General features: G+C 38.6%; 1 protein-coding gene across 2 annotated transcripts in view; it reads left to right on the top strand.

The window, feature by feature from the left end:
* Positions 1 to 19,835, top strand: part of DPYD (dihydropyrimidine dehydrogenase) — a 365,931-nt gene that overhangs the window by 237,776 nt on the left and 108,320 nt on the right. The window contains exons 15-16 of one of the 2 annotated variants that reach the window (XR_011325793.1): positions 9,971 to 10,039; positions 12,537 to 12,597. Coding sequence is in view for 1 of the 2 variants with exons in the window: in XM_069789317.1 (XP_069645418.1) it covers positions 9,971 to 10,039; positions 12,537 to 12,620 (153 nt within the window). In the remaining variant the exon portion in view is untranslated. Of the gene's footprint in view, positions 1 to 9,970; positions 10,040 to 12,536; positions 12,621 to 19,835 lie in introns of both variants that reach the window. The other variant, XM_069789317.1, reaches the window with a different exon arrangement.

Raw genomic sequence — 19,835 nt, 5'->3', positions numbered from 1 at the left:
CAAAATATGGAGATAAAAGACAGGTTTGAACAAATACCAGACTGCAGCAGGTTCCTGTGCCTGGGGAAGGCTTGATAGGCTTAATGTCAGAATTGCTAAAGATAGGCGGCTCTCTGCTTGGTGCAAGGGTATGAAGTGATCATGAAGAGAATAAGGCAAGAATACTTGTTGATGATGTGTATTTTTGCAGGGATGGTTCATAGCAAAATTCAGGTTGGCAGGAACCTCAGGAGGTGAGGTGAGCTAGGCCAACCTTCTGCTCAAAGTAAATTGGTTATGAAATCAGACCATTCAGAGAAGATTACATGGATTTGGAGAGGATGCCCAAAGAAGTGGAAACTTAAGTGTTCTTCAAAAGAATCATTCTAGTGTCTGGAGGAGAAAGGCAAAGGGATCACAAGAAAATGAAGATCAATAGATAGAACAGTTATTATTATGTTACTGTGTGCATTGTAGCTTTCTACCATCCTTTCATCCATGCTTTCGAACAGGAAAATAACCCAGAAAACCTTTTTATAAGTGATCCTCAGTGAAGTTCTGGTGGGGATGAATCCCACTGGTCCTGCTCTGGCCATTGAAAAGATTCCGTGTTCCCAGCCCTGTGAACATTTGCAGATTGTCTCCTTTCATGAGGTGTACCTGTCTCACTAATCAGGCAGGTTTTGGAGTGTGAGGAAGCTCTCCTCTCTGTGAAGTCCAATAGCCAGGCCGGACAGGAGAGAATAGCGTTAAGGGACTGATAGGTCTCCCCCATGCAGCTGGCGTGTGAAACCCTCAGATAATTTCGTGAAGAAAGGACAAGCCTTACAGCCCGTTCCCACACACCTTAATGACCATACCCTCATCTACCAGAACAGCCTAACCTAAGAGCTGTTTGTACAAAATCAGGTAAATTATCAGTGCTTTTCAGTATATCACTATGAGGATAATGGTGCACAGAGAGAGAGTGGGTGAGTTGTGGAGGATGCAGCCAGGCTGACAAAATCACTTACTCCTCCCAAACATTGCTTTGGCACTAGCAGTGTCACATGATGAAGTAGATCATAGGTCTCTAAAGTGTAAAAGGGAGGGGTTTTTCTCCCTCTTCTCTGAGCTACATTTTTCTCCTCTACCAGCACTGATACTGCTAGTTTTCTTGAGCCTTCAAATCCAAGGAAGTGGATTAAAAGAAGCCCTGGGGGTGATGGAACAAGGGAATAGATAGGATAGACTTCTGAGGGATGCAAAGAGACAGATTTGAGCTGGGGAATTACTAGCTGACTGAATGCAGGAGTTGGGGAACTCTGACAAAGTTATTCAGGGTGCATTTTGTCTCTTTTTATTTTCTACTGAATTTGTTTTCTAAAAAGTTAAGCTGCTTTGCTGCTAAGTAGTAGGGGAAATATATCTGCATGTGTCTAGAAGCAGTCAGGGACTGGAAGGGACCTTAGGGTTCCTTTTAGTCAATGGCTGCTCATTCCCTCCATAGGAGCAGCCAACAGCCCTTGAACATATTTGTCTCCAGTTGGCTTCCCCTCTCAGAGTGGCACCCTGCAGAGAGTTGCCTGTGCTATTGTGAGAGTAACAGCAACAATTAGCGAGGTGCTCAAAGAACTGTGTTAAAAAGGACTGTGTGTATATTTGGGCAGATTATTTGATGAGAGAAAAATTTCTAAAGGTGGAGGAAAAACTCCACAAATTTGTATTGCCTTTTGCCAGCCTTGTTTTCCACATGTGGTCTTAAGAATCAATAATATGTCAGCACCCTGCTGTAAAGCTTTTGCTACAGGTCATAGCATGCATCTGAAATATTGTAGAATTAGATATATCCTTTTTCTGTTACTTCCTCCAGTATTGTATTGGCCTCCTCTGCTTTCTCTTTAGTCAGTGTGAAAAGTACAGAAATACAGCAGGGGCATGGCAGATCCACAAGGGCTTGCAGGTATTGTTTGCAAGAAGTACTGCTGAAAACTGTCTTCACTTTCCTCTTGGATTCAGCCTTTGTTAACTTGTGTCTTTTCATTCCAGTAATGCTAATTTCCATTCACCCATGTATTCGTTTTCAGTCATTACCAAAGAGACTGAAGATTGAACTAGGATAGGTTTCCTATGCAAAATAAAATCCCCAAGATTCTATCAAATTTCCAGGGAAGTCTTCAGCCACATGGGTAATTTTCAGTGGACTTTGAAGGGTTTACCCGAAGCACTGAAATTTTTAACAGTCTATCATAAAATGGACATACTTTTTCTAATCGTGTAAAATATTTGAGTTTCCCTGAAGTGTTTCATGCAAGTGCTATATTTTCTTTCATTAAACATCTGCTTTGGGGAACTCGTATTCCATGGTCCCTTTTTCACTCTTCAGGAATTACCACATCTTAATTAAAGAGTGCCCTGAAGCATGGAAGGAGGTACAGGTGCATCAGAAGGTCTCTTTTTTTTCTGTCCCTTCATTTTGCTTTCAGTTGTATTCCAGGTTGGTAGGACTCTTATTAAATGTTTTAATGGAAAGTTAGCTTTTCATTTATCCATACTTTCCATGTACATGATCTGTGCCTACACGTTTATGTGTACAAGCAGAGCCAAGGGCATGGTAGCTCAACTCCTGCCCTGATAGTGGCTGATACGATGCTGAGTCTCACATGGCAAAGGAGCAGTTAGAACACCAAGATGCTCCCTTGTTTTCCTACAGGTGCAGCCAGTCCTAAAGAACATTCTGTTTAGCTTCATGCTCCCGTCAAAGCCACAGCATTCTGCTATTTTACAAAGAAATGGGTTTGTTCATAACGCTTGGGTTTTATTTGTCTGAGGATGGTAGATCCTAACGACTCTAGGCCTTAATTTGAAGTTATAGCCCAGTGTACTCACTGACATCCATCAAATAATCTCATTAAATAGATGGAATCTCATTGATAGAAGTAGAGTCATCATATGAAAATAACTGCCTTTGAAAATAAGCGTCTCCATTTAGCCTGAGAAGAGAATCTTTGTTGTTTTCCACTCGTGCTGATTTTGTGTGTGTGGTAGGGTGAGCAAATGGTAATATTTTCAAACTCCTATCATCAGCTTCTCTAGACTTATTTGTGTGCTGATAATGTTTGTCCTGTTTTTGTGTCAATCTGTTATATCTCACTGCCACTTCACTTTGAAAAACAAACTGGAGATCTCAATATAAAGTAACAAGGTAAAGACAGGGCTTTATTTGAAAGGTTTGCTACAGAAAGACAGCTAAATAATAAACATATTAATATCCCCTACTTGTCTTATTTTCATTTATTCAAATTATCTTAAATGTAATTTAAGTGCAAGTTAAGGAGGAAAACAGTGGATGGTTAGAGATTGTTAAATTATTTACTCTTCACTCCCTGAAAAAAGAAGAGAGAAGAGAAGCAGAATTATAGGTCAGCAGTGTCAAGACATTCTGCATTGCTTGTCTTTATCATCATGCAGAATCTTTTTATTAAGGCGGCATAGGAAGAATAGATTTATGGACTGAAGGTACAATGTTTAATATGTCCATATCCATCTAGATTGACAGTTGCTACCGACATGAATTTCCCAGGAGAGACAGTGTTACTGGTGTCAGTGGATGGCATCATTTACTTCAATGTTCCATTATTAAATTGATAACAAGATAATTCCTCTGCTTCTGAGAGACATGACAGGGTTTACAATTGTTAACTTTCTTATTGCATGGGATTTGATGTTCTAGGTAGTTTTTAATAAGAAGCTTATTTTTATTTCGGTTCTGCAACAAATGAAAAATTACAACAAGAAAGTACAGAAAAAGAGAAACCTGCTTGGGTCTACAAGGCATCAAAATCAGACTGGTTTCTAGAGGGTTATTTTTACAACAGTAAATCTTTGTGCTCCCGTTGCTTTTCAGTACTGCACATTTAAGTGTGTTTGTGCAGTACAGAATATTTGCTGCAGTCGTACTCTTACCTTGTGAGGTGGGTGTTAGAAATGTTCTGTACATTGGTAATTCTGGCTGGATGGTTTTGAGGATGATCATGTCATCAGCCAGTGGCTATTTGGAAAAGCAGAGGACTGCTGCACTGAGTGGCAGTAAGCCTCCGAGAATCTTTCTGCTGGCAAGATGTGGCATAGCTGTGACTTGTCCTGAACCTGATGTTGTGCAAGAGGCAGGGTTACAGAGGCAGGCTAGTGGTGCAAGTCTCGATAAGGTGGAAAATCTATATCAACCCAAAAAGTCCTGTGGTGCTGTTGTTTATTCCCTTGCTGCTCGCTCTTTGCTACTGAGACTGCATCTAAGAGCTATTGGGTAGGGCAGAATCTGGTCTATGGTCCCTATGTTTCATTCTTTCATGTGTGAAAAAAATATTTGAAGTCTATATGCAGAACGTGTGTTTTTTAGATCTTTACAAGATTGTTTATTGTGTCATTGAAATAGTTGAGGAGTGCTCAGTAAACTGTTCTTTAATATTTCATCAAGCACCAGGTGGACCACACGCTTTTGTAGCTACATGTGTGGCAGGACCTTCAGGAAATGCTCTGAGTGTGTTGGCTTGTTACCATGTGTGGGTGAGAGATGGCGTGGGTCAGGACTGAGTGCACGTACCCCTCATTCAGACAGATGGGGGATTTTAATGCTGTGAAACAATGATTCAGCTGCCAAGAAGTTCTCCTATCCTAATGTGCTTGTATAGATGTAGGTGTCTTTTCCACTGGTGAGTGATGAACTAAATATGCTATTTTTGCCATTGTTTTAGAAAGACTGTATCTTCAGTGCCAAGCTTCTTCCTAGTAAATGCTTCCTGAAGAATTTTGGTTAAAAACATTTGAGTTTGTTCAGACTAAGCAGGTTGTGTGGCAAGGCTATACTGTGTTGTTTGGGAAGAAGAAAGTTGCCTTGAAAGGAAGATTGAGGTCATTCCGTCTGACCCAAATACAAATACCTTCTGAAGTTTAGATTGATCAAGAATATTTTGTGGGTATTTGAAATCTGGTACTTAACATAGTCTTCAGTCTCTGGACTTCCTCTATCCACAGCAATTATCCTGTTCCATATCTCTGCTTCCCAAACAGGTAGCTGTTACAAAACCAGTCCTTCAGCCTTCTTGAAAGCTCCTCTTGATTTTACAGCTTTCAGGGGAACGGTCTCTTAAAGATGATGTTAAGGATCTCTTTCTATTTCTGCAAGGGCTGTGCACATCAAAAATAAAACCCTGGTGATTTTTGGAAATGTTTGAGAAAGCAGAAGGGGGTGCAGGTTGAGGCCAGCAGCAGTGTCTAAATGGAGCGTTTATGGACACTTGGTGCAGAACTGTCCTCAAGTCTGGTGCAGCAATGAGAAGGGACAGGCAGGGAAGAGAAAGCAGAAATTATACTGGTGGCTGAATTTCCTGAAGTGCAGGGAGGTTATGCACAGACCTGGAAGAATAGGTTAGGAACAGATACAGGCTATGGCCTGTGTTAGGTGACCAAAATAAATATGGTTATTACAGGCATGAGGGTAGAGGATTGTGATTCCATTGTGTCTGTTGGGAAGTTTTCTTAAATTTTCAGGGACTGACAATGTTCACATTTAAATCCATCCCCCTGAGATTTTTTTCAGACTCTCTGAGTGTACTGAAACTCCCTTATTCCCTGCAGAGCGATACAGGACAAATGGTAATTGTGTGCCTACAGTTTTACTGCTGTCTGGCTTTAAATAGATGTTCTCAGGACTGTCTGACCCAAAGTAGGCCCAGTTATTTTTTTTAATCCTTCCTTTTGTTTTGAAAACTCTTGCAGTGAATTCCATGTGTTAGGGAAGGAAGATCACTTGAAAACATACACAGTGGCAAACCTCATCCTTTTTATTTCTTTTAATGCTGTTGCATTCATGAGACATCCGCATAGAGATAATGGATGAGAAAAAAGCATTTGCAAGGGAAATAGATTCTAGTTTAAGCTTCCAGGGGATTATTATAAACAGGGAGAAAAAATATTTTAAGGATTATGAGAAGTACTTTGTCAGTGCCCTTTTAAGACGAACAACTACTAATGCATTAGTTACAGAATTGTGTGAAATGTAGCTTTTTACTAGGTGCTTTAGCTAGGGTATGTTCATCTTATAATCATGTCCTAAATGGTGCATTATACACCCTCCCTTTTCCATCTCCCCTCCCTCCAACAAAAAAAAAGTTTTATTGTAGATCTTCTTCCATGAATGATCAAGAAAATCTTGTACACAGACCAGTGTCTGATGTTACAAACATGTGTTTGTCCCTTTATAGGCATTTGGAGAAATTGTCTATCACCTTGTGTAATGTCGGGGCGTAAAGACCTTGTCTGGTGACGTCTGTCACAGCGATCATCAGGGAGGGAGTGGTGTCTGCAGGGCCGCCACACTCCTTGACGTAGGGCGGGGTAGGCAGGATCTCTCAACAACAGGCAAAATAGCAGTTTGGATGAAGAAGAAGAGGGAACAGCGTATGCCAGCTATGCTTCTGATCTGGAGTAAGGAATGGGCCAGGGATCCCACTGTGCTTCAGTCATGCACGGTTTCGCAGGCAGCCCCCACTCAAGCTATGACAAAGCTGCAATTTACTCAACCTTCATTTACCGCTTACTACACTTCAGCAGCAGTTTTATTGTAAGATCTGTCAGTAGTCTACTTTTGTAAGCCAGGCAAGCGTGGTGTGGCCTTGCACTTGTGGTTCAAACAACTGTAATTAAGCTCAGGTTGCTACTGCAGATTTCAGGAGTGAAAAGGAAGGATGCGCTCTCTGAGGATGCTCCTGGGCTGGGCCATGTGCTGGACTTTCATGAGACACAACTGTTTGGGGCTACTAAAGTTACAGGGTTGGTAATGTGGTACATGGCATTGCAGGCACCAAAGATGGGGGGAAAAAAAATAGTGAGAAGAGGCTGAGAAACTGAAATTTGATACAACTTCTGTTTATTACTTTCCAATAGAAACTCTGATCCTTATCACTTGTTATTCTTACTTCTTTCTTGCTATTCTCTTTCTAGGTAATAGGAGATAATATTCTATGTTTTCTTTATAAATTATAAATTTCTTTATAATTAGGAGTAGGATTTAGGAGTAGATTCAAACCTCAAACATCACAGATAGTGTCCCTAAATGTCCACTTACGGTATTTTTTTTTTTTTTGTCGTGGGTACTGATTCCAAATGAAAAGACCGTAGAGGGGAAGAACAGTCACTTGAGGAGGGACAGCTTTGTTAACATGGAGAGCTGGAGGACCTGTTTCTACGTAGGAATTAAGTTTAATTTCAAGTTATAAGAGAACACTGGGGAAAAGAGGAGAATAAAATCCCTACTTTCTTAAAATTTTCATTATTCCCTCTGAGATCATGGTTTTCATGTCGCAGCAGAAATGTAATTTTTGCTTTCAGTTATTTTTGTTATTGTAAACCACTGCTTCTGTCAAAAGTATGTACTTAATTTTAAATGTGAATGCTAAAACTAATCAATATTAAATAAACATGTTGTCTTAATTAACAGCTTTTTGAAACATCACAGATCTTGTTCCTCCTCTTTTGTACACTCCCAGCAGAATTTTCAAACTTCATTAATAACACTTGACATAACCTAACTCAGCTACTTGTGAATATAGTCAGCCACCTTTGTTGTTTTACAACTTTTGCTGCTGAAAAATTTGGTTTGTTTTAAAGCTGAATTGTGTAGATTTCTGATATACTTTGGATTGTGACTGCAACTGTGAAAACCCTTATCATGTTGTCAGTGTCTGAGTTGTTTGGGGTTTTTTTTGCTTTGGTTAGTTTATAAAAAGTGTGAATTTGACAAGATAGTTTCTAGCTAACTCCAGTTAGTGCATATTTTAACTAGTTTCTTACTCTAAATTTTTCTGACATATACTTTCTTAAATCAATTTTTCACAATTTGTTTGTTTAAAAATATTAGAGTCTTTTTAAAGAGATTTATGTTTATTTCTGGAGTACTCAAATTATCTTGAATATTCAAATAGAACATAGAGCAAATTCTGTTTCATAAACATTTGGCCTATAGAGCTATATAAGGTTTTTCACAATAGAAAAAAGGATGGTATAGGAGAGAGAGTCTTTTCCTCTGTCAAGAGCGTAATAAAAGCATGGCCAGTAATGATTGTGTGCGTTTAGTGAAAAGCTTGGTCTTAAATATTTATGCTGGAGGTGCGCACAGATGGGCACCTGCAGGCAAGGCAGGCACTTCGTCAAAGGCTTTCCTTCTCAAAAGACTCCCATCTTGCAAACGTCACCCAGAAAGGTGGGTGGGTGGGTAGGTAGTCTGCAGGTAGGTGGGTGGTAGATTGATAGGTACGGATTCATCACAGCAAAACAATGGAAATAATGATGATGATAAGTGGTATTGTCCTTTTAAATGAATAGATTGTAATCTCACCATGTCTAATTTTCTCCATTAGCTGCCTTCCTTTTTAAAGTATGGTTCCCTCCCTTCTAAAGATACCAAATATCCTTCTTATGGAGATAATTTGGGAGTTTATAGTTTCCAACAATTGTGTGTATTGGACAATTTTTCTACATTATGCTTTTCAGTATTTTACCTTACATGAATGAGTCATTAACCCTTAGCGTTCTGGGAAAGTTCAAGAGAAGTGTTATACTGACTGGGAGTGACAGATTAAGCTCATCCCAGATATTAATACTGACAGTAAAACTTGTTTGGAAAGCAAAAAAGATTAAAACCAAATTTCATCCTACCTGTGAATCAAACGTCTTTGTGAAACTTTCATACGTTTCACGTAAGAGGGCCAAATAATCAAGAGTGTGGCCAGCTGTTTTTCTGTTCTCCTCCCCTGGAGTTTCCTTTGATGTACACAGACTGCGCTGGTACTGTGGTCATAAGTTCTGTGACTTCTTTTTCTGATTTAACCTTTTAGCTGCTGCAATATAGGTCTCTGTTACTTTTTTCCTGCAAACCTCATCCATCCACGAAGTCCTCCATGCAGGATTTCCTGGGCTGAATTCTCTGCTAATTGTACCACAAATGTATCAACTTCCGAGTTTCAGTGTCTGATGATCTTTGATGGGTCTTAAATAGAAATTAACATTGTTACTTAAACTGGACATGGACCGGAGGAGTAGTTAACATTTGCTTAACGGTAAATAGCACTGTGCAACTGGAAAGGTGTGAGTCCAGCTGCCCTCGCAGAAGAATCCTATTAAAACTTACTTTACCTAAACACTTGAACCTCAGTAAAGATATTGGAGGCAGCAGCAGCTACAGGCAGAATCTGGACCTGAAGGGTGCTCAGTGCAGTGAGGAGGAAAGGCAATACACAGAAACAGCTCTTGGGGAACTGGGGCCACAGCCAGCAAATAGGAAATAAAATATGTATTGTGGGAAAAGAAAAGCTGGGATTTCCCTGTGCCACTCTGCCTGTCCTCCTAGATTTTTCCGATATCCTACGAGTCTCCTCCCAGTTGCCTCTACACAAAACAGTCCCAGCTGCCTGTCACTGTCCTTAACTTGCACAGTATGAGATTACAGGGGGCTGGTTTTGGTGTAGCCTGCCTTCCTGAAGTCAGCTGGAATATTGTGTTCGTACGCTGCTTTGTTAAACTCTTGCATTTATGTCTTACCTACCTCTAAAGGGCCCCAAGTAACTTCTGGCATTGTATAAATAGTAAATAACTTAATTCCCCTGACCTCAGAAACAAATACCTTTGACAGTTTTCCTGGTGGGCTCTGTGTCTGTGACAGCCTTTGTTCTCACTTTATCGCATGGCAAAGAGAATGCGAAGTTCTCTATGTATTTGACTACACCTGCTGGTTTTCCTTAATGACTTAAAAAACAGGGATAAAATAGATGACTTTGTATACTACTTCTTATCCCCAGTGAAATATACAGCTATATTTCACTATACATGCTAGTAGTATATAGCTGGTAGTTCCCATATGCAGGTAGTGGTAGTTAATGTCTGGAGTCCCAGTAAAGGACTATATTACAAAATCTGTTAACATGGCTTAAAATGATTACATATATATTCTTTTCAGATTCTGATTGCCAGTATCATGTGCAGCTATAGCAGGGAGGACTGGACTGAACTTTCAAAAATGGCTGAGGTAATGGTTTCCTAAATGTATGTCTGCATTTTTTTTTATTCTCCTTAAAAACAAGAGCTGCAATAAGGAATTTCTTGAAAGAAATACATTCAAAGTGAAAAGTGAGAATTTAAAGCATGACCATTATAATTTGTTTATTCTGTGTTTTCATTAAAATGACAGAAATGTAAATTTAAAGGAAATCTGTTCCATAAAAATAGTCCCTTGGATTTTTAAGCAGTACCTGGAAAGCCTTTAGTCTTTGAATCTAGATACTTTTTATTTGCATTTTAAGCAAACTGTATATTATGACGGATGCCCTGATAAAATTTAATTCTACCTTTGAGAGCCTAACTTGATCTTACCTTGCCTACAGGCATACTAGTTTGACAGCACCAGAAGAAATTTTGAATATAAAACTCTTGAATATTTAAAGTATAAAAGGCTCATTTAATGCTATTCTAGTTTTAATACAGACTTTCAAAAATGATAGCAGAGAAAGCCAGCATATATAATAGCAGTCAGCAGGCTTCCTATAATATAAATCCGATCTCACACATATGCAAACAGACTATACACCTGAAATTTTGATTCAGTTTGAAAGAAAAAAACTATTTAAAAACATGTACCTGTGTCCACAGAGAATAGTATGGGAAATACTTGATTAAGACCGCAGTAATTTCATTCAGAAAGGTGTCTATATCTGAATGTAATAGAAAGTTGTTATTTTTAAATAAAACTGGTTTTCTCCATGTAAAGTATCTAGAGGAAATAAAAAGCATAGTTTCAGATCAATAAAGGAAGGTTTTAACAAATCTAAGCAAAGAAAAAAAATTAGCTTGTCGTTATTGCTATCATTAGCTCAGATCTAAGTGTTTTATAAGTATTATAAATTTTTTTATATATGTTTTTGTGTATGTGTAGATATGGGTGTGGATATTCTGAATTTGTGTTTTCATACGGCTGAATGTGTGTGTTCGGACATTGTTGTTTCTTTATTCACAGTGTCCTAAGCCCTCCTATGATGTGGGAAGACAATTCTCCATTTTCTTTGGGCATTTCAAACCTATAAGGGAAAAAATAGCTTAGGGGACTTAGAGAAGTGAATTAAACATTATCAGTATTTAGCTTGGTGATCTTCAACACTAGTCCATTTTATACCTGTATTTACCTAATTGACCATGAAATCTTTTGTGGAATCCGTGCTTAACGGGAGCAGTACTGCTTTTAAACTGACTAAGATGAATGACTTTATTGTGCCATTTGCTCCTCTTTTTTTAATCCAGTGGTACTGCTATCTAGCTTTAAGACAGATATTTCCAATGTGTTTGTATTTATGTTACCCCTTTAGAAAGAAGTAGTTATTTAAATGCACTCAGTAGTGTGTAACCTGTGTGATATAACTTTCTTCCACAAAGAAGTTGTTGGTCTCCACTCTGTGGAGAGCAGCACACTTGTTTGGGGCGCTCTGGAAAAGAGCAGTGCTATTTAATCGCATGCGTAGGAACCTACCTAGAAGGTAATAGATGTGGCTTTCCAAAGAGCAGAAGCCCCAGAAGGTACCGCAGTGCCTCTCGGCAGGAGGACGACCTATTCATACAAAAGGTCAGCTTGTCACGGAGGCCGACAGCACCAGCAACAGCGCAGCATGGCTGGGCTTGCAGAGCTGCTTAGGGCGTGGAGGATTCCCAAAAGTAATGGAAGGCTTCTCCCCTGCTCGTGCACTTGGGGAGCTGCTGAACCATGGCCACGCAGCAGGCAAAATTACTGCTGTTCAATAAGCAAAAACAAAATGCAAATGCAAAACAAAATACTCGTTACAGCCACATGGGAGGCAACAGGAGAGATCGTCATCTCAGGCCGGAGCAGTTCGGCAGGGAGGAGGAGGAGCATGGTTGTGTGCTGCCCTTGTACGCCTTGGCTCGTTTGCCTTTTTAATTGTAACTAATAGAGGGTGCTGAAGAGGAATTAGCATGACTAATATGTTTGTATGGACTTCTTTTAATACTCTCTTGTTTGACTTCAGAAATAAAAATATTTAATGACAAAAGCTATGGCACAGTCCAGGTGCCTGCAGAAAATTTAGAGGCTAAATTCGTTAAAGCAGAAAGTAGAAATTTACTACTGAGTCACATTTCTTCAGAGCACAGAAGCACCTGTGTAACACTGACTACTGAACCTCGCTCTCAGTGCTGCCCTAAGGCCCTGTAATTACATTTCATTTTTTAACATTTTTCAGAACCAGCTCCTTATTGTGCCTGTCTCTTTTTAATTTATTTTTTACTTTAATTTCCTTTGTAGTTTTGGGAAGCCGCATCAGTTTTTGAAATTTTTTCTCTGTAATGATCAACACATTTCTTTTTCAGACTATCATAACCATAGCTTTCTTGCTTTAAAAAAAGAAGAAAAAAAAGAAATGTCTAAAGAAATCTATTTAACATGAACAGTAAATGCTACAGGAAAGAGTACCTTACTTGAAGTTAATTTTGCTTTTTTTTTCCTTTTGCATGTTTCATAGGTTGCTGGTGCAGATGCGCTGGAGTTAAATTTATCATGTCCTCATGGTATGGGGGAGAGAGGTATGGGCCTGGCCTGTGGGCAGGTATGACTGTAACCGCAATCTCTTTCATGTCTCTTCAGCAATCCTGTACTGCCTCATTGAGAGTTACACCTCGGGGAGAAGACACAAGCAACAGATTACTAGCTTGAGATTTTTAGGTTGAATGTGTTTAAATATTTAGTGCTGAAAGCAAAAAAAAAGAGGAAGACAGAAGCTGAGAATATACAAAATGCTTAGTTTTGCTGAGAACAAAAATGCATTATGTATTTGACAAGGAACAAGATGAAAACAAATAATTTCCAAAAAGTGCTTGGACAGAATTTGTTGGTTTCCATTTCAGTGCCCTGTAGATATCTTTTAGATCACAACCTAGTAACTACTGCATATATCAATATGATTTTGAAGGACATGAGATATACACACATTTCATTTCACAGTTTTTAGCATATGAACCTAACTGTATTTTAGAATCATGGAATAGGGCATACATTCTGGTAGTGCCACCTACAGTTAATGTCTTCTCTCATAAGAGCCTGTGTTCTGTAACCTATAGATTTGATGGTTTATACAGTTTAGGTTTAATTATCCATGCCTGATGTCTCTGTCATGTAGAAATCTGATACAGAGTTTATCAATACGTCCCGTGACTTCAGTTACGGCAATGTGTGTTGTTTTGCCCATGAAAAGAAAACAAGCATGCACAAAAGCCAGTTCTCATACTAATATCCTTTTGAAGTTTTCAGATTTTTGCATGTTTTGGTCATGGTTTGAAATTTGTTTTGGCTCTGAAACATGCCCAGATGTGATGAACTTGGAAGTCTCTGAAAACTCTTGGTTCACAGCCTACCAGGAGAGATTTTCTAGCATTTGACCATCAAAGTTTCAGAAGTCTGAAGCCTGTTTGATTTCTCATCTTACTACGTTTTGGGGAGAGGAGAAAAAGATGAGGAAGGAGATGCAGAGTGGGAATCATGATTACGTGCCCTAAAATTGACACACACTATTCAGTTGATCCCCTTCGAGGGGGCTAGTAGACATCTTAATTCATCCTCACTTCCTCACTTAAACACAAAACTTTTATGAACTGAGTTGTGGTTGGATAACTAAACCATTAACTTTCTAAAACTTTTAGTAGGGAGGCAGTAGGGCCTGTAATCATTTCAGTGCAACTGTGGACACACTTCAGGTGTAGCTTTATCATAGCAATACTGTCAGGCACAGCGCACGGGACATTTTATTATTTTCTGTGAACAAAATTATGTCAATCTGCTCCATGCTATAGATTATTATTTTAAATGAAAGCAATCTGGATGCTTTTTGTGGCCAGTGGTCATTTACAAAAGTTGTGATTAAAAATGGGGCAGAATTATAAAAATCCTTCAGGACCACACTAGCAAAATTTTAATAGTTATTATTAATTATTTCCCTGAACTGCATTCAACAACAAAGAGCTATAGTAGCTGTTTTTATAAGCTTGTGAAGCAATTTCCACCCTTCACTCTGCAGAGCGTAACTCAGTAGTTTGGGTTGTCCCCACCTGAGATGGCAGCATGCTGTAGAAGGATGTGGTTTGGTCACGGAGAGCCCTGAAGGTTTCACACAGAAGCTGAAAACAGTCTCCTTTCAAGTACTCTTTTTTTCCCTTTTTTTTTCTTTTTTTTTTAGGCATATGTTATTTCCAGCTTTCGCTGGTTAGAATAATATATGCATGTGAAGTTGCTTAGATGTGTAGTCAGTAGGGAGCTGTCTGGCTACATGAGTTTTTACATATCTTTCAGCTATTGTAAAATCAGAGAACCAAATTCAAAATCTTAGCACTCAGGGCTATCGTGTGGATTTGTGACTCTCCTTGGAGATCAGATCCATAAAGCAAGAAGATGATTACATTATATATACATGTATGTTTGTATAATAATAAAATTCCTCTCTTCTCCATACAATATGGATATTCTTTTGAATGTTTAATGTATACTACACTTGCTTATTAAATATATTCTTGTGTTTTCTTAACTGTATCACCAAAATGAGAGCTCAGAAAAGAATCTACTTCTTTAGACAAATAAATGAATAAAACATCCATCTTTAGAGAGCCAGATCCTGAGGTTCTTCCTCAGAGTTGGCTAAAATTAAATTATGGTGGCTTTAAATGTAGTTTATCGAAGCAAATGGTGTGGATAAACTGGGTGAAATAATGATATTTGTGATGAGATTTATCAGTAGCTCTCTGAGGATCTTCCATGTGTGGTGGCCCATCATAAGACAGGAAAGTGCTAGGAAGTATTTTGGCTCTACTCCTAATTTTATTTTTTTTTCCCTGCAGCTGAAGTCAAATAGGTCATACGTAGATGGTGTGGGGAGGAGAGGGCTCAGATATGCTCTGGAAAAAAAACCACTCAATACCTCGAAGTCAAGGCATGAGGCTTTGAGAGACAGAGCAGCTTTCCTGGTTGTACAGTGAAGCAGGTTTTCTTAAATCTTTTTGATAACATAATCCATGTCTTCATAGGAAAATTTTTTAAGGATTAAGTCCCTTTTCATGCCTAAGCACATTAAATCCTCAGGAAACTACAGAAATTGCTGAGATGAAAAATAATGGCAGAAAAACATGTATGTGTATTTTTTACTATTTATAATGTCTAAAATGTTCTGCCTTTTTTTTTGTTGTTTTGTTTTTTGTTTAAAAAAAAAGAGGGAAAGGAAAGGTTAATTGCACTGTCTACTTTCTCTCCTCATTTCAATTCCTATGGTGTGCCTAAGGGTAAGTGTAGAAATCTGGGAACATCAGATTTGTTTTTTCTCTGTCCTATTTTGTTACCTAGTCTCAAACACTTTCACTGTTTTATACCCACTGTAAATTTTAAAAATGCCAGGTATATCCAAAAAGAATTGGTACGAAGCATGGCTGTTTGTTTTATACGGAGTTACAGTTCTCAGCTTTTACTTGATTTTAATTCCAAGTCATTAGTGCAGACACTCTGGCGCCCGAACAGCATAGCTAGCCAGAGGGTAATATTAAGAGGCATCTGTATTGCTGCCAATAAGTTACTTAAAGCTGGTTCTGTATAAAATGTCAATTATATTTACAAATGCTGATGAATGATAATAAAGTTAAGGTTTGTGTTCTTTCATAACAACCTGCAACTGTATAAAAGTTGGATATCATTAAAAATCATAATAGAATTTCCATCATTAGGTTTAACAGCACTAATGCACGTAAGTGTACAAAACATTTAATAGTAAACATAAAGACAATGTGGTGAACAGCAGATTATTAAAAAATGACGCTGTTGCTTTCCCACTATAGTTCATAACTGTAGTGATTATAGCATAAAATTATGAAAATAATAAATCAAACATCTAAGATGGTAGCACTCACATTTCAATGCCTAACTTCTGGTGTTGTATTTGTGGTGCACTTTTTGTCTTTTCACTGGAAACCATGCAGAGATGATTTGGTTTTTTGGTTTTTTTACTTATCCTTCTAAAAAGTGGCATTAAATATTCAGAACCATTACCATGATGTGAAATCAACAGATTTAAGCGTTTGGCTTTTTGGTTTTGGTCCACAATTCAACAAGTCTCTCTAGCTGCTCTGGTGAGAATGAATAAATAGTTGAATTGAGTTGATAATCCCGGTTTTCCTGCTAAGTTTTGTGTCATTCTTTGTTGTTCAGATGAAAACCCAGGTCTAGTAAGTGTAATGTGCATATACCTAGAATCATTAGAATTAAGACCGACTAGGATGAGTGATATCCAAAGTCTTCAAAAAAATCAGCGAGTCTCCTTGGCCTAATGGTGAGTGAAAAACAGTGGAGGGAAGAAAAGAGCAGCCTACAGCTGCTTGAAAGATTGTAACAAAGATGCTGGGAGAGTAGCTACAAAGAGGAAAAGATAATTCTCTGTAGTGTCAGATCATACAGGAAGGGGCAACAGCCACAAATTGCAGGCTGAACGTTTCAGGTTGGGCATCAGGGAAAAAATTCACCAAGAAGGTGATGCAGTACAGGAACATGCTGTCTAGCAGGGCTGTGTACTCTCCATCTCGGGAGTTTTCAGGGCTCAGGCAGGCAAAGCCATGGGCAACCTCGACTGGTGTTTGTGTGGTCCCACTCAGAGCAGGAGCTTGGACTAGCTGTCCTCCAGAAATCCATTCAGACAAACATTTCTGTGATTCTGTGGACTCAATTCCTGTCCAAAAGTAGTGCGGTCTTTGTACCAGGGATAGGAAATGAGTAGTGGATAAAAGGAAGCAGAAGGACTCACCTGTTCACTTGGGGTGAGATGATCAGTGTGATAGGGAGATCTCAGGTCAAAAGCAACACATCAGTTGAATTTCCAAAGCACAGAGGATGCTTCTATACTTTTTAAAAAAACAGATCTCATATTCAAAGATCTCAGCCTAAGTGCAAGAACAGAGATTCTTTATGCTGTAAGCAAATATTTTAAAAGTTAATAACATCCTGGCTTATAAATATTTCTCATTAATTAGTCATACCTTTTAACCTCCAAAATATAAAAAATCTTTGCCTATCTCAGCATTTAAGCTATAGGTTTGGGGGATTGTTTGTTTTTTTTAGTTTATATTGAAGGAGGCATGTATACGTCTCTTGTGAACACTGAAATCCAGATCCTGGTGGTTTAACTATTCAGATCATATGTAAAATGAACTTGCTTTGTGGTTCTTTTCTTACCTTTATTTTCATTTTACTTAAACTGTACTTGCTACAGCCTTTGCTGCTGGCTGTGTTCATGTTTATTGCCTGCAATTAGGAGGCAAGTTTCATAAAAGCCCACATGGCCTTATTCAGAAGAAGACAAATCTGTCAAAACCAAAAAGCAAAAAAAACCCAAAGCCTTGGTTACTCTGCAAAGATGAGAACTGGCTGTATGGCACAATTAGATTTGCTCTGCTGTACCTTGGAAATAGGAAAGATGAGACTGCTTTTTAATTGAAGTGCACAGCATAGCATGCTAATTTGCTGTTGCTCTGCCAGCAAGGAGCTTGAAGTATTTTAAATAAATGATGCCCCAAACAGAATTTGATTATATCTGTGTTCATGTGGCATTCTACTATCAGCCTACAATAATATGCTGGTTAAGTGTAATTCATTGAGTCCTGCAGGCAGCATTAGTTCTCTCTCTTCTCTTTTGTATCAGTTACTGCAACAAATTAATGCAAAATGCAGCAGGGTGGTGTTACACTGTGCTATAGCAGCAATGGGAACATTGCCACCCAAAATGCAGTGTAAACCAGTATAATCAAAGTGAGGTTTGTGTTGGTGTTTACGGTGGAGTTTTAGGATTTATGTGTCATCTTGTTCTCTCGCATTGGCCCCTTTCATCCATTTTGGCTGTGATCTTAAGAAGATAACTCCTAGCTGATCTCACTGTCTTTGTGTCTGTCAGTGCCCTCTGTTGCTTTGGGGCATGTTTCAACCAAATGACCTGTTTCAGTCATGTTTCTCAGAGCTGAAACTGTTTCAAAGATACTGAATTTCTGTAAGTTTCATAAAACTAGGCAGCTGGGTAGGGGAGAGAAATTGTCTGCTGCCCAAGCTGATGGATATGAATAGGAGCCTTAATAGTCCAGCTGAGAGAAAAGCTCAGGCAGACGCCGGAAATTCAATCACAAGATGCAGACTCCTCAGAAACACGGATTCCTTGGTTCAGGGGGTGATGGTGTTACTCTGTGCGTGCAGAGAAGTGCTGCATTGGACGTTGTTTTGCTGGGAGGGTGTTTGGGATGTGCGGGGAGAAGGGATGCTGCTGATTGCCTCCTCCAACTCCTGCAAACGTAGATCTAAGCTCACGTTTTCATGGGCCAGATATGATATGTGGGCTTGCCTTCTTGGCTCCCACACTGATCGTGACCACACGTCATCCTTTATGGTAGTTCAGTTTTGTTGTTTTAACCTCACTGGCTGATTTTTTCACCTTCCCCGGTTTCATATGTGTGTCTTCTCTTTCTCTTTCTACTCACTCCTTCTTTAAAAGCCTCTTCATAAAGTAAACATTTTGCTGAGTTGATTTCAAAGTAACAACTGACTCATGAGCTGTTTCACTGGAAATCTGAACAGGAAAAGCTTGCTGACTATGTGGTCACTCCTGGGTTGGTGGCATCACTCACCTTCCTCCGGTACCTGAGGATTCAATTCCTTTTCTGTTGCCCTCACAGGATTCAGGTGTGATTAGATGTCATTATTTAAATGGATTTCTTCCATGTCTTTAGTTCTGTATGTCCTTAATGTGCTCATGTATTCTATTTTTTGTAACGTGTATAAGGACGCAATACTTAATAATGAGGTACGACAGTTAATTGGTATTTTGTCTTAAGAATTCCGTTTTTCATACACTCGAGAAGAAATGAATTAAGATGCAAAGTTTAATAAAGTCATCATCAGAACACTATTCTGTAATTTTATATTGCGGTTTGACAACATTTAATCCACTGTTACTGCTTTGAAGGATTTTTAATTTAATTACTCAAAAGACAAAATGGAAAATAAAAAGGGATTGTAAGTAGGACTGTAATGTTAACAGCACTACTGACTTGCTGAAACTTTTTAATGACATGGTATGGCTGTTAATAAGGTTTTAAATACTGTTCATGTGTGGTGACTTTTTATTTATATATGGAGACCATCCTCTACAGAATGGATTTTCTTAAGACATGAAAGTTGGGGATAAGGATAACCTTATTTTCAATCTCACTATGATGGAAGCATTTCAGCTGGAATACACATTACAGATGATAGATGTCACAAAGAAGGTCAGTTCGGCCAAAATATCAGTGACCTGCCACTGTTTAAAAAGGAAACAAAAAGATTTGGGCTGGTTTAATAACACTTCAGTAGCCTAACTATGATGGAGTATGTAGTGAGTGCTTCCCAGAAAGGAAGAAAACTATCATTATTTTTTTAAAACCAAATGGCAACCTGTACTTATTCTTGCAATTGCATTTTAATGCACTGAGAAGCTTTCAGAAAAGGGGAATGTAGAAAACTCAGGCAAGCATATTTCTGTGGTCTACATGGTTAAATATTTTGGTTAAATGTCCAGATCCTGTGGACTACTTTGCCTTTGGATATATGGTTGCAGCATAAGATACCGCAGTTGTTCATACCGATGACATCTGGTAAACAGGATTTATTGGAAAGGATATGATCAGGAACAAGTATCTTTGTGCAGGTAAAATAAAATATTTTAAGATTGTTCATCTTGGTGCACAATAGAAGTTAACTATGCAGTGCACATTAA

The sequence above is a fragment of the Haliaeetus albicilla genome, chromosome 8, assembly GCF_947461875.1.
Source record: "Haliaeetus albicilla chromosome 8, bHalAlb1.1, whole genome shotgun sequence".
Classification (NCBI taxonomy): domain Eukaryota; kingdom Metazoa; phylum Chordata; class Aves; order Accipitriformes; family Accipitridae; genus Haliaeetus; species Haliaeetus albicilla.
The sequence above is the reverse complement of the archived record's forward strand: the minus strand, read 5'-3'. Positions and strand labels throughout refer to the sequence as shown.